This window comes from Grampus griseus (genome assembly GCF_964374135.1).
Source record: "Grampus griseus genome assembly, chromosome: 7".
NCBI lineage: Eukaryota > Metazoa > Chordata > Mammalia > Artiodactyla > Delphinidae > Grampus > Grampus griseus.
The window spans coordinates 10,755,994-10,770,853 of NC_139001.1; the positions used below are offsets into that span (position 1 = coordinate 10,755,994).

The 14,860-nt window shown below is 38.9% G+C and overlaps 1 protein-coding gene across 2 annotated transcripts in view; it reads left to right on the forward strand.

Moving 5' to 3' along the window:
- Positions 1-830: 830 nt before the first annotated feature.
- Positions 831-14,860, forward strand: part of SPHKAP (SPHK1 interactor, AKAP domain containing) — a gene marked incomplete at both ends in the record, with an annotated part of 105,495 nt that continues 91,465 nt past the window's right edge. For both annotated transcript variants that reach the window (XM_082657677.1, XM_082657678.1), the window contains 2 exons: positions 831-862; positions 13,667-13,772. In XM_082657677.1, the coding sequence (XP_082513803.1) occupies positions 831-862; positions 13,667-13,772 (138 nt within the window). The remainder of the gene's footprint in view (positions 863-13,666; positions 13,773-14,860) is intronic.

A 14,860-nucleotide genomic window follows, 5' to 3' on the forward strand; every position in this document is an offset into this window, starting at 1 on the left:
CAAGGAGACACTGAAGCAGAAAATACAGATTTTTTTGTGACAGCCCTTCCTTCCAGGGCCTGGTGCTGGCCTCTGATGGATGACCACTGTCATAGGTTCTGAAATCTCTGTGCACACAGGCTTCTAACAGATGAGGTATGAGTGAGTCACAATTAAGCAAAATGAGTTTATTGCAGAATTGTGAGAACAGAATCTAGTCCAAGCAAAGGCAAAATAGTTGGCAGATCAAAGAGCATTGCTCTGAGTGATGAACCATTACATGGTAGAAGACAAATAAAAATAAAATTGAGAGAGGCAGCCAAAGGGGTGGTGCACGACCAGTGGGGAATGTAGGCATTGCCAGGAGTAGAGCCTGAATGTGGGAAAGTGGGTAAAAAACTTCAGGGTTCAAACTGCTTTCCCAGAGAGAGAGACAGAGATAGAGAGAAGGGGACGAGACTTTGAGGCGGGGAGAGAGAAATTCTGTCGGAGTCACCTCTGCTGGGCACCGGGAGAAGCAAGGAAAACTCAGAAGGGGCCACTGGCAACGAAGACTGGAGTTGCCTTGGAGGAGGGCAGGAGCCGGGTAGAAGGGTTGGAGCTTTGGCCAAGCGCACTCGTAAGATCAGAGCGGACGCCTGGGAGGAGACTATCTGGCGGTCGCAGGGTGCAACGCTTCCCCGCCCGGGAGGAGCGAGGCTCAGACAGCACCTTGCCGCGGTGGTCCCAGCCTGCGCGCCTCCGTGCCCGCGCGCGTCTGTCTCTGCGCTCTGGGAACCGGGTCCTAGCACCGAAGACTTCCCATCCCTCGCCCGCACTTTCAGTCTTTCTTCTCAACGCGCCCATAGACAATGGATGGCAACTCCCTGCTCTCCACACCCAGGTAAGACCTGCTTCCCCCTCTGCCCAACCCAATGCCCATCAATCTCCGTTCTCTGCTCTCAGTCGCTCGCGAACTTGCCCTGCGGGCGCCGCGGTCTGTGCGGGGCTCGCAAGGAAACCGAGGACTCTGAACTTACAATTAAGTCCGGCCGCGGCTGTGCGAGGAGCTCTAGGGAGATCGAGGGCCCTGTCAACTGGCCCACAGGGAGCGGTGCTGGGTGAGCCTGCGAGCCAGAGCAGCACAGGGTGGGAGAGAGCTCGTGTCGGTCTCTAGGGCGGGAGTGCTGGGGAAGCCTGGAGCTTGGACTTTCTGTGGACCCAGCCTGGAGAGGTTTCGCGCCTTGTAGAGAGACAGGTTCCAAGGTAGAGATGAAAATAGGAGGGAGCAGGACCAGGGTAAAGTACCCCTACATCCCGTCCCTCTGGACCCGGGCGAGTGTCTGCGGTTGCTGGGCTGGGGAGACAGAGATGGGAGCGATTGCCCCTAACGCCCTACCGACCGGAGACCCTGGATAGAAAAGACCTCTGTCTGCCCCAGTCCCACCCGCCTCAGCTGCCCCCAACCTCCTGCCAGGCTGCGAGTTCCTCCTTAGCATCTCTGGCCTCCAGCGTTCCCTGACCACACCAGCCCTGGGGTCCGCACACGGGGGAGTCAGGCCCGCCACCTTAGACGCTGCCAGGGGGCAGCAACATGTTTTCCCTGATTTGCGTTTCGTCCTGTCTCCTCTCCCTTTGCCTCTACTCCGCGGTCCTTCCAACTCAGTCCTTTGCGAATTGAAGAAACAGATTTTAATATTTCTACCCGCATAAACCTCAGGGGTGAATTGAGGCGATCACTGGTTGGGTTCCGCCAGCCGGGCAGGTGGCTTTTGTGCCCTTTGTGCTCCGCGCGGAGCGTGCGCACCTGAGAGCACAGGATGCTGCTGCCCAGGGGTGAAGGTGTCTCACTGCCGCCTGCACAGCCCCACCTTTCCTAGGCAAAAGGGACTTCGTGTTGGCCATTCTTTTCCCCAAGCAAACGTTTAGGCAGCTTCCAGCCGCGTATCAGGCACTGGGATAAACATATGAAGCTCGAATTCTTGGAGAGCACTTAAATCCAACATCCACAGGCTGAAGCACACACGGAGCTGATACTATTCTGCCGAGTAGTCGAGCTGGCGGTGGGACTGAAGTGGGGAGTGGTAGAGGAGGATGGACACCGCTTTTCAACCCTGTTAAAGACTGCCATCTAGAGGCTTGAAGTATTTATATTCCGTAAGGAAATAGAGCTTTCCCAACTCCACAGGCATTTCCTCTTTGAGCATCCCTTCCCTGGCGGGCTAGCAAAGGGCTCTAAAAAGATTTCTAAGCATGGCCTGAAGCTGCTCAAATCTCTGTGAAGCCAAACACGGTCAAACTACCACTAAGTCATTCCATTCCATCCTAATGTATGAAAAGGACAATAAGAACCACCGGAATACTTCTTAAAACTTCAGATAGATGGATAGATAGATGATAGATAGATAGATAGATAGATAGATGGATAGATAGATAGATAGATAGATAGATAGACAGTCATTATTTTTAGTTTAAAGTGTGAGGCATTTGAAAGTCAAGCAAACTGGCGGTTCACTTTCTGCACTGTCTGTTCTACAGCCTGAGGTCTTTAGTATTGAAATGGTGAGCTGTGTGGTTCCAACATCCCAACAGAGACATTTTCGATAGGAGAGTGCTTGCTCTAAATCCAGTTTTGCTGATCAATACTGTCGTGCTCGAATCGGGATTATATATCTATTCAAATGCTGAGACATTTTCTAAAATATTAGAAACACATTATGCCAATAACTCCTTAAAATTATTTCTATTGCAGTACTTTAAAATGACCTTCTAAGGAGAAAACCAACGACAATGAAATTGCTCCGTATCTTGGAGTAGCCTGTAAAAATGTTAATATAGAATTAACATCAGCTGCAGCCAATTAAACCTTTTGAATATTACTATTTATTCACCAAGACACGTCACATTTCTACAGCTCAGTGTAATAATTCAGCTACTTTATTAGGGTCCTTATTCATATAAAACGATTCAGATCATTTTATTGCCTATTTCATTGACTACAAGAAATCCAATTTTCTTTCTATAATATTTAATTGATATGCCAAAAATGAACTAGAATTTTAAAAAAGTAGAAATATTATATTCATTGTACCACTTGTCCACAAAACTTTGAAATTTAGATAATTGATGACGATACTTTATACAAACTTTTCAAGAAAATGGCAGTCAAGGGGAAAATCAAATTGTTATAAATCAATATCTGTGCTGTCTAAATCTGAAATGTTTTCAGTGTCTAATAAAATTAAGCTGGTGATTATAGATCACTGTTTCTCTTAAGAATTATAAAATAATTTGACACTCTAACAATTGGGCAGATATGACAAAATGATTTTGTAATATATCAAGTTAATTATGGAATATATTTTTGTGTTGGATTTTAGATTTTAAATTTTTTAATGAATCAAAGATATAAATTACTGAAATTTTAATCACAGTATTCTGTGGAGATTGATCTTATAATTTTATTTGATTCATATACTTTAGAAATTTTCAAGGATGGTTTTTTAAAAAGGAATTATTTATGTTTTTTTGAGTTATCCCACTATATTACCTTACCTCTGTGAAGGCTCCAATGAGGTTTTACTTTGAATATTTTCATCTTTAAATGTGCAATGTTATGTGGATTACATTACAGATTTCTTAAAACCACTGTTTATCAAAGCTGGAAGGTGTCTCAAAGAAGGAAGCTGAGCTGTGGAAGGATGAAATTTTCCTGTGTTAGTTGCATTGTAGACCCAGAACCCAAATGTTTTCTGACTAGTAGTCTAGTTCAAGGAAGAAAAAAAAAGAGGGATGTTTTTGTTTTGTTTTGTTTTTTTAGATCTAAAAGTTTGGGTAAAGATTCTTTAGTCATCTCTTTTACAAAAAGTTTATTTGATTTGCTAAGGTTACATAACTGGGAATTGTGAAAATAAAACAGAATCCAGGATTCTCACCCAGTGTGTTCTATTGCTGTAGTACATTTTACTACAATACCTAGTTACCTCTTACAAAAGGAAAGTCGATCTCACTTACATTGGTAACTAGTGTGTGGATAGTAAAGTTGGTATTTTATTAAGTGTTATACAGTATATTAAATTATTTGATCATCACATCCCTGTGAGTTAATTATGACAGACATAATTGTCTCCACTTCCTTGTTGAAAAAACTTAAGTAAGAGGAAATTAAATGAAGAAAATAATTAGATTTTAAATCTACACAGTAGTATGCAGCAGAGCTAGGTTGTCTACAAAGTTCTTCTGACTTCAAGTTCAGTTTTCTTTTTTGTATTGATTGAAAATCCACACTTTATTTTAAATGGGGGTAGAGGGGAAGAGATCCTGGTGCAGTTTGGACAAACACTGATATCATTAGAACACATGGGGGCAGTCTAAAAGCCAGATCTTCCTTTAAAGCCAGCAAATGCTGAAAATACCATTTTTGCAAACAGAAATAATTTGTCACCTTGACCATATCTAAGCTTGAATTTGAAATTTAAGAAAGAAGTGATTTATTTTCTAAATCACTTGCATTTTTTATAATTTAGTTTTGTTCTTTTTATTCTGTTTGGCTTACTGGATTCTATTTCAGTAATAATGTCAGGTTTTTTATTGGAGTATAGGTGATTTACAACATTGTGTTAGTTTCAGGTGTACAGCAAAGTGATTCAGTTATACATATACATATATCCATTCTTTTTCAGATACTTTTCCCACTTAGGTTATTGCAGAATATTGAGTAGAATTCCCTGTGCTATACAGTAAGTCCTTGTTGATTATCTATTTTATATATAGTAGTGTGTATATATTCTAATCCCAAACACCTAATTTCCCTCCTCCATGGCACTCTGAATGAAAAACACATTAAAGACAGACTTTTGAAAAATAGCTATTTTGATTTAAATTTCCCATCAGTTGATTTTAACCAAGCCTAAGTTTAACCTGGCAATAAAGCTAAAGCCCATCAGAATCAAAATTTTGTCTCTAAGAATGTTAGTTTTATGGGAAAATAACAAACAATTTTTTTAATGAGGCAAGCAACCCAATGCTATAAACTAGAATAAAGTCCTCCATCAACAACTTTTTATTGAAAGATTATCTGTTTTCAAGTTTAAATAAACAGAGAAATTCAAGAGTACATTTACATTTCTATTTATCAGAAACTCTCAGAAAAAAATTAATCTATCACTCTTAGCAAGTTGGGGATCAGGGACAAATATCAGATTCTGTCTTAAATCTAAACTTGAGATTATTCTCTATCTTGGAATGCATGTTCTTTACAAACTCAGGGCTGATGTGGCCACATTCCCCAATTTCTAATTCTCAAGGCAACACTGCCCAGGAGATGCTATCTATTATAGAGAAAGAAACTAGAAATTAGAAAGTCCTGGTGCTCAGGACTCTGAGATCCTACATTGCTGAAGGGTAATAAACATCTGAAGAAGAGATGGAAACTGTAAAGGCAGTTTCCCATAGAAACATTATAAGAAGTCTTGAAACCCACCATGTATGCTACTTTTCACACCCTGACACTTTTAGGGGCCCCTGATCTCCATCCCTGTGGTTCCTTTAGTAAAATGTGTATCTGCTGCCAGACACTCAATTTGCAAATGAACTATTAGAACTCATCTCATTCACAAAGGGCACCTTCATCTCGTATTATTCATTTGAAGGGAGTTTTACTCTGTGATTGAAGGTTACGGCTATAAGGAATTGTAAAGAGGGGAAGAGGAAAAACTGGTGTGTTGGATATTCGGAGACCATTGGGAGATGTAGTGCTTAATTCTGTTCTGAACTTAACGGTTGTGACTGTGGAATTAATTGCTTGACTTGTTGATTCTCCACCTCCTCCTGTTTACAGTAACGTATGCCCTACACATACTGACCTTCCGGGTCCCTTTCACTTCTAACCGTCTAGAATGCCATGACCTTTATTGTGGCAGTGACTCTCAACTGGGCATGATACGGATGAGCATCTCATTCTCCTGAAATATACAGGGAAAATCAAGGTATCAAAAAAAACAAAAACAAAAACAAAACACGGGGCTTCCCTGGTGGCGCAGTGGTTGAGAGTCCGCCTGCCGATGCAGGGGACAGGGGTTCGTGCCCCGGTCTGGGAAGATCCCACATGCCACGGAGCGTCGGGGCCCGTGAGCCATGGCTGCTGAGCCTGCGCGTCCGGAGCCTGTGCTCCGCAGCGGGAGAGGCCACAACAGTGAGAGGCCCGCGTACCGCATAAAAAAAAAAAAAAAAAAAAAAAAAAAAAAAAAAAAAATTCTTGAGACCATTATTTGTTGTCACCTATTTACTCAGAGATAATATATGAATTTGCAAAGCACAGTATTCTGACCCACAGAATATTGTTCAGTTGAGCCCCTTGTTTTATGATTAATAATAAATGATCTGTTTATACTCTTTTTATTGTCATTTTTTAATAGTACCTCACAAAAAGTACACAAACTCAGGTCTGCCACATTTTCACTGATCTGAGGACAAAAAAATTATAGTGAAGTTTGTCAACCATCTTTTCTTAAAAAGAAATATTCTTCATTCTTAGATAATGTATCATAGTATCGTTACATTGTTTAAATGTCCCTTCTTTGAAGAATGAATGTGAGAGAGAGGTAGTAAAGGATTTTCTTTAAAGGTCCTTATTTGGGAAAATAAAAGCTTGGTTGCTTTATAATATTATTGTTGTTGTTATTGTTATTTTACTGGTCCAGGAGATCAAAAAAGTCTGGAATTCACCATTCTACAGTTCTTTGGTCACCTTTAAAAATTAAAACAGGGCATAATGGTGGTTTAAAAATATTTTCAGGGTTGAATAGTCATTTCCTGTAATACTTTTAGTAAAATCCTACAAAATTAATGAGGAGTTTGTAGGTCTGCTAGTCACTGATAAGTTGGTGACATATTTAATTCTCATGGATGACATGATGAGAAAGCCATGCTCTGATGTCTCCAACCCAGAAAAGAAAAACATGAGTACAGAAGGAAAAACATGTGAATTTCTTACCAGAGATGGAACAGAAGGTTACATGGTGTAGAAGAAAAACCTTGCACCAGACACTTGTTAGAAATGCAAGACATTTTATTTGAGCTACTGCAGTAGGGGAGAGAGATAACTCTTTATAGAACTGAGCTCAGCTCCAAATACAATGGGGACAATTGGGGATTTATAACCATTGGGCAGGGTGGGGGTTCAGTGGATAGAAAATTACTAAGAGGAGATATCAAGGGGAGGGGGATCCTTGCTAAAATGGCCTGGGATTCTTGCTAGAGTCTGACCAAGGACTTAGATATTAAGGGTGAAGGATGAGGAACTTAAGTAGATATCAAGGGTGGAGAATTTTACTAAACTGACTTAGCAGAATTCTTTGCTAAAACTGGGCTCAGCAGACTAAGGTCAAAATCTAGTTGAATAGATGGTTCAGAGGAACTTGACTAGAGTTTGGTCAAGGAGGGAGTGTTTGTCAATAGATTGGTCAGAAGATGAAGGTAAAAGAAACTAACATATCATGTGATTTTTAATACAAATCATTTTTAAATTAAATTTATTTAAAATTTAAAAAACAAAACAAAAACAGTTCACCTATTTCTCCCACCTACCTCTCCCTCTTGTTTTATAGATAAAGATATAAATATAGATATATAGATATACACGCACATATGTATATGTTTTTAGATTCCACATATAAGAGAGATTGTACAGTATTTGTCTTTCTTTGTCTCACTTATTTCACTTAGTATAATGCCCTCAAGGTCCAGCCATGTTGTTGCAAATGGCAAGATTTCATTCATTTCTATGGCTGAATAATATTCCAGTGTGTGTGTGTGTGTGAGTGTGTGTATCCACCCATCCATTGATGGACATTTAGGAAGTTTCTATGTCTTAGCTATTGTAAATAATGCTGCATTGAACATGGGGTGCACATATCTTTTCAAACGAGTGGTTTTGGTTTCTTTGGAGAAATACTCAGAAGTGGAATTGCTGGATTGTATGATAGTTGTATTTTTAATTTTTGAGGAGCCACCAAACTGTTTTCCATAGTGACTGCACTAATTTACATTCCCACCAACAGTGCACAAGTGTTCCCTTTTCTCCACATCCTCTCCAACACTTGTTATTTTGTCTTTTTACTAATAGTCATTCTAACAGGCATGTGGTTATAGCTCATCATTGTTTTGATTTGCATTTCCCTGATGATTAATGATGCAGCACATCTTTTCATGTACCATCTTTTCATTGGCCATCAGTATTCAGATCTTCTGCCCACTTTTTAATTGGGTTGTTCAGTTTCTTACTATTGAGTTGTATGGGTTCTTTGCATACTTAGGATATTAGCCCCTTATCAGATACATGATTTGAAAATATTTTCTCGCATTCAGTAGTTTGTCTTTCCATTCTGTTGATGGTTTCCTTTGCTGTGCAGAATCATTTTAGTTTGACGCAGTCCCATTTGTTTGTTTTTGCTTTTTTTTTTGCTTTTGTTTTCGGTGTCAGATTTTTAAAATTATCTGTGAGCTTACTGCCTATATTTTCTTCTAGGAGTTTTATGGTTTCAGGTCTTATGCTCAAGCCTTTAATCTATTTTGAGTTAATTTTTGTGTATGGTGGAAGGTTGTGGTCCAGTTTCATTCTTTGGCATGTGGCTGCTCAATTTTCCCAACACCATTTACTGAAGAGACTGTCTTTTCCCCATTGTATATTCTTGGCTCCTTTGTCATAAATTAATTGACCCTATATGTGTGCATTTATTTCTGACTCTATTCTATTCCAATGATCTATGTGTCTGTTTTTATGCCAGTATCACACGATTTTGTAGGTTTGTAATATAGTTTGAAATCAGGGAGTGTGATGCCTCCAGCTTTGTTCTTCTTTCTCAAGATTCTTGTGGGTTTTCAGAGTTCTTTTATGTTTCCAAAAACAAATCAGTTTTTGAAAGACTAACCTAAACCCCTGAGCTTCATCTAACAAGTTAATCCCTTTAGCTGAAGGTAAAAGAAGGACATTCACTTTAGCAAATTTTCATTTTGAACCACACAAATGTGTATTTTAAAATCCTCTAAATTCTAGGTTGTGACACATTGTTAAACCGGCTTTAACAAGAGCAACTTGATTCTTTGCTCTAAATTCCTTCTGATAGATGCGAGCTTTTATTTTTTTTCCGAGTGTCGCAATTAGAGGATTTAGTATTAAAGCTCAAGAGTGGATATCCTTAACAGAACTGAGACAGTCAAACCATTTACTATATTTCACTGAAAGCATTCTTTAACTGGGGAAGAAGATAAGAAATCTTGCCTTTTAGAATCTTAAAATTGTCTAACTTTCACTGTGTTTACTAGACTCTCGCAACAATAGCAGCAGGACCCCTTTTCGTTAGAATTATCCTGGGAAATACTTTAGGTTATCTTCTCAGATGTGGCTTATCTCACCATATGTCACCACTGCAGAAAATTAAGCATTGAATTCAAACACTGTTTTGTGCATAATCTTTTGAGGTCAAACAGGATGCTCAGAAAGATAAGAAAAAACAACATTAATAAATACTAATTGAGCATCCATCACTGCACCAGACACTTGTTAGAAATGCAAGACATTTGCACCGTCCTAGGTTGTAAGGGGTCCCTAATCCTTCAGTATTTACAGCCTAAAGGGGGATACAGACAAACATTACATAATTATATATCATTTTGACAAAGGCTAAAACAGGATAAGGTTCAGGGTGCTGTTGGGACACACAAGAAGAGTATCGATCTCATTTCTTGGGTTGGGTTGAGTGTTGGGAAGAGGGTGGGAAGAGGTGAGAGTGTATGTTTGTGTTTGTGCATTGGACAATGGAGGTTGGAGAGGAGTAGTGGCCTCTTTGGCAGAAAGAGGGAAGGGAGAAAGTGCAAGAAGTGATTTATAGACTGAGACTCAAATGATAGAGAAGGAATTATCCAGGAAGAAGAAAGGGGACTGAGAAGAGTGTTTCTAAAAGAAGTAATATCATATGCAACGGCTCAAGGGCAAAAAAGAATGTATATTTAACTTAATACATTAGATAAATGCTTCTCAAGCTTTAATGAGAATACGAATCACCTGAGTTTAATGTCAAAATACAGATCTTATTCAGAAGTTCTAGGGCAGGACCTGAGCTCCTGGGTATCTAACAAGTTTCCAAGAGATATCAATGCTGCTGGTTCATAGACCAAACTTTGAGTAGCAGCATATAAACAACGCAGTTTCCAGTAACTGGACACTTCACTCTGGTGAAATAACTGAATATTCCTTAAGCTATTTTCTGATGTGACCTACTTATTCACACTGCATGAATCATTAATGATTGCAGTGTGGTGACAGCTCAGGACTCGGGCAATTCATATATAACATTGCTCTACAAAGGAGTCTGCTTCTCTTCCTATAATATTTTTAAAGTCACTACTTTAAATTCTGCTTTTGTACCTTCTTTCCTACCTTCGTCTTCCTCCTCATTGAAATGTATTTAGCAGTTTCAGCACGAAACCAGTCTGAAAGGATGTGCTTAATAAATACTGTCAACACTTGTCAAAATCAAATGAAAATGTCCCAGGAAAGTATTTGCAGCCATACCCATTAGGAGCAAGTTATAAGGCTGTACTGTATCTTGATAGCAGTTCTTTTAATGTCAGTTTGAACTCATTTTAATAAATGCATGAGTTTCATGTTCTTGCCATCTCTGTCTCATCCTGTAGCAGCAAATGTTCTGCTTCTCTAGAGACAACATTTTTGCAAATACTCTAAAAATTCCATTTCCATTCCAAAGACGTGGGAACAGATTGGGCTGTGTTGTAGCCACCTACTGGAAATTTACATCCATGTCACATGATTTAAAAGATATGCCTCTCTAGATATATTTTGGATATAGGTGTCAATAAATTGATTCATAATGTGTTTCAGGAGAGTGAAAGATTCATTGGCTTTGGTGCAAGGAGTTGCCTCACAGTTATTGTGAAGTAATGCACAGATTTTAGTCCCACTATGTGACTCTATTGCCTCATTTAATTCTTATAACAATAAACAAATATATATATATATATATATTTTTTTTAATGCTATACATGCTTAGCCTTAGAACAAATGGAGTGAACCCTACAGGCAAGCAACAGTTTCAAATTCCCTTCTTCACCTTCATCTCAGACCAGGATCTCACAATCATCTTAAAGGCAGAAGGGCTTTCAGGATACATGTGGGTAGACTTGTCATTTCTTCTTCCCATTAGACTAGATCAGCAGTTAAACTTTTATGTACATAGTAATTACTATAGCACCCGCGGCTACTTGCAGTCATATACATTGTGCTTCATGGGAAAACAAGGAACTTCCATGGGTGATCTTTCACTTTTCCCGATGTTCCCATTACTCCCTGATTTTGGAGCTACTCTCCCTAAGTTAGATGTGATCCCCCTTTAGAACGATCACAGATTGTTGAAGCTCTGTTTCTACTCTGTTTTATATCAGGCTTGTCTCCACCTTACTTCTCAGTCTGCCTACTTCCCACTCTCAGGACCGATAACCCTGCAAAGAGACATGGGAGGTGTCCTAACAGTGAACCTAAGTCCTTTGGTGGCCTGGATGGAAGTGATCCACCAGCTCACCAGAGTTGCCTAAGGGACACAGTAGCAAACAGGACATGTAGCTTTGTAGATTCTTCAGCCTGAACTCCTGCACATGGAGCTTTGGCTCCTAGAAGAAATACAATTTCTCTGACTTATGGGCCAAGTTATTACAGCCCAAAGTTAGCTTGGTCTGTGGTCCTGTCTTCCACGTGAAAATGATTTGGAACCTCACCTGTTTGGTGTTTGTGTAAAAGCCAAACTTTCCTGTGGCCAAGAAAGCATTCAGAGGGACATCTGCAGTTGCGTTTGAGGGAGAATCACACTTAATAGCGTAAAAAGCTATAACCTCACGTGTGGGAAGCCTGTAAAAATACGGCTGAAAACTCAGACTCTCTATGATATTTTGAAAGTGATGTCCATAGCTAGCAGGGACCACAGACTTTACTCCAAACATGTCATCTATAAAAGAAGAGACAGACCCTGAAAAGCTAGGCAGTATCCTGGCTAAGAAGTTATAGCCAGTATCGGGAGCCAGTTAGCTTTCGCATCCTTTCCCCTTCCCTCCCTCCCCTCACCTTCCTTCCTTTCCTTCCTTCCTTTTGCAACCTTTCACCAGTTCAACAAAAATAACATGGGTGCTATCTTTTCATTTAAATTATACTCATTCTATTCCTCAAGGTGGCAATTTCTCAGAAAATAATACATAAAGTTTAAAATAAAGCAGATCTTACTTGAATTATTCTTTGAAATTTTTACCCAAATTTCTGATCTGTTACATAGCACCATCAGCAGTCATGTAAAAATGTTATAATTAATAATAGAAATACAAACAGACTACATACATGCAATATTTGACTTACGGTTAATTGCAATGCAGTGAAAGTTGACTAATTCAGAACTTAAAGCATGAGGGTTATATGTTATTCAGAAATACATTGTTTATTTAACTGATTTTCTATTGTGCTTCTCTTAAGAAAAAAATTCTATATTTTGGGTTGATAATTGCATAAAGAATCATTAGACAGTATTCCAAAAAATGTATTGCAATGAATTGTATATATTCTATGTGGCAAACAACCATGAAAATAAAACGTGTAGACTTGAGATAACAGTACATTTTTTTAAAAACCCAAATTTGCATATTTTCAGAAGAAAAATATTTAGCCTAATTTAAATACAAAACAACCCTCTGAATCTTAATATTTATAACTATTCTAAAAATATTTTCTAAAAATAATTTCAATTTATATCACATCTTGAGGCTGCAGAAATAATTTCAAATCTTTTAAAATATTTATACAGCCCCGTATATAGTCAAGCCCACCAAGATTTGACAGAAATAGGGGAAAAGGATATAAGTCTAGAATAATGGAGACAGAGAAGTTAAGATACCATCCCCAGCCACAGAGATTATAAAGAGATGACCTGTGTTTTCTAAAGCTCATGTTCGTTTCATAGTACCACCCTGCCTCCCAGTTAAAATTATGTTTTTCCCTCATTTTAAAAAATAAAATGAGTTGGGTTTGTGTTTTGTTTTGTTTTGTTTTGTTTGTTTTGGTTTTGGTTTTTTTTGCGGTGCGTGGGCCTCTCACTGTTGTGGCCTCTCCCGTTGCGGATCACAGGCTCCGGACGCACAGGCTCAGTGGCCATGGCTCACGGGCCCAGACGCTCCACGGCATGTGGGATCTTCCCGGACCGGGGCACGAACCCGTGTCCCCTGCATCGGCAGGCGGACTCTCAACCGCTGCACCACCAGGGAAGCCCAAAATAAGTAATTTTTATGTGTCCATTTTGGCCGAGCAGAATTAATGTGAAAATTGAAAGGATATTACTTGGGTTTTAAAACTGCTTGCTTAAGAAAAGATGTCAACCCTACTAGAAGTCATGCAGATGCACTGTGTCCATCCACCTACACTGGAAGGTGATGGGTCGCAATTTTATATTCACAATGGAATAGGTCATAGTGCTTCCACCAATTACAAAAGTGAAACCAACAAAGAGGCAAGCATCAATGTCAGCCGGAGGGTTTGCAGTGTTCAGCACAATCTGAAAAGATGATTTTCCATAAAACCACATCATGCTTCTTTCTTTCTGAATATGGAGATGATTCACCAGAATGTGTTCTCTTTTGTGTTTTGGGGCACAAACAGCGAGTTGGAGTCACCCCTGATGTATGAGGTTCCGGAACTGCAGCAGGGCAGCGCCAGCGGCAGCTCGGGAAGTAGCTTGGGTAGCTCCATCACTGCGTGTAAGAAGGTAACACCACTCTCCTCTCACCGATTGAACTTGAACACTACTTTAGTTTGACTTTTCAAGCACTTCTTCTAAAGCAGGAACAGCAACAAAAACACACCACAAAATCACCCACAATTTGCTCCCCAGGACAACCCCCTGATGACATTCAAAAATCTAATTCATGGAAATGATCGGAAAACTCAAGCATTTCAGAAACGTCTGATTTAAAAATTCTAAGCCTCCAGTGCTTCACCACGCCTCCAACTTTTTCTAGTAACTCTTTCCAAACATAGCCATGATTGACGGCTTCTTGGATCTCCTTGTAGAAAAATCTTCACAGGTTTTGAATGGCCCAACTTATTATATTAAGCTCCTAAGTCTATATCTAAGAAAAATTCATGGCTCCTCTCTTTTTGCTATTTTCTTAAAGGGAAGGGTATGTCTGATTATTTTATTAGGAACAGAATTGCATTTCCTGGAGTATAGATTTTAGAACTGATAAACAAGTCTTGCTTTAAGACACTTGCAGAAAGTTGTCATTTGAACAACATAAAATCATCTAATTTAATTGTCCGATTTTTCCAGCCAATCCAACTTCAGGCCCAGAAATTTAAAGCCAAATGCCCACTTCCTCATCTAATGCTTTTATCACTATTTGATGCTGAATTCCAGAGAAAAGTGTGTTCCTTTTCATGAAAACTTAGAGGAAATTACACTGGATTAGTTCATTTATTGTTAAAACAAAGTTCAATTATAAAAAGTACTTATAGCTATAAATTAAGATAAATTCTTTTACTAATCATATTGTATAAGTATATATAATTACGTATACATAATGTGCATTATATATGTATATATATTTCAATTTATTGATTACTGTACCCAGTTAAGCAGCCTTATGTATTCTCTGCTTGTGTGATTTTGTATAGTTTTTAAGTACCAAAGAAAACAAATATCTTCATTAGAAAACATATATTGATTATAAAAAATGTAGCATTAAACATAATTTTACAAAATATTTTTATGCATATATTCATAACCAAATATAAAAATATACCTGCCTGATTAATTAAGGATTCTTATTATCATGTGTTATATGATCCTCATAA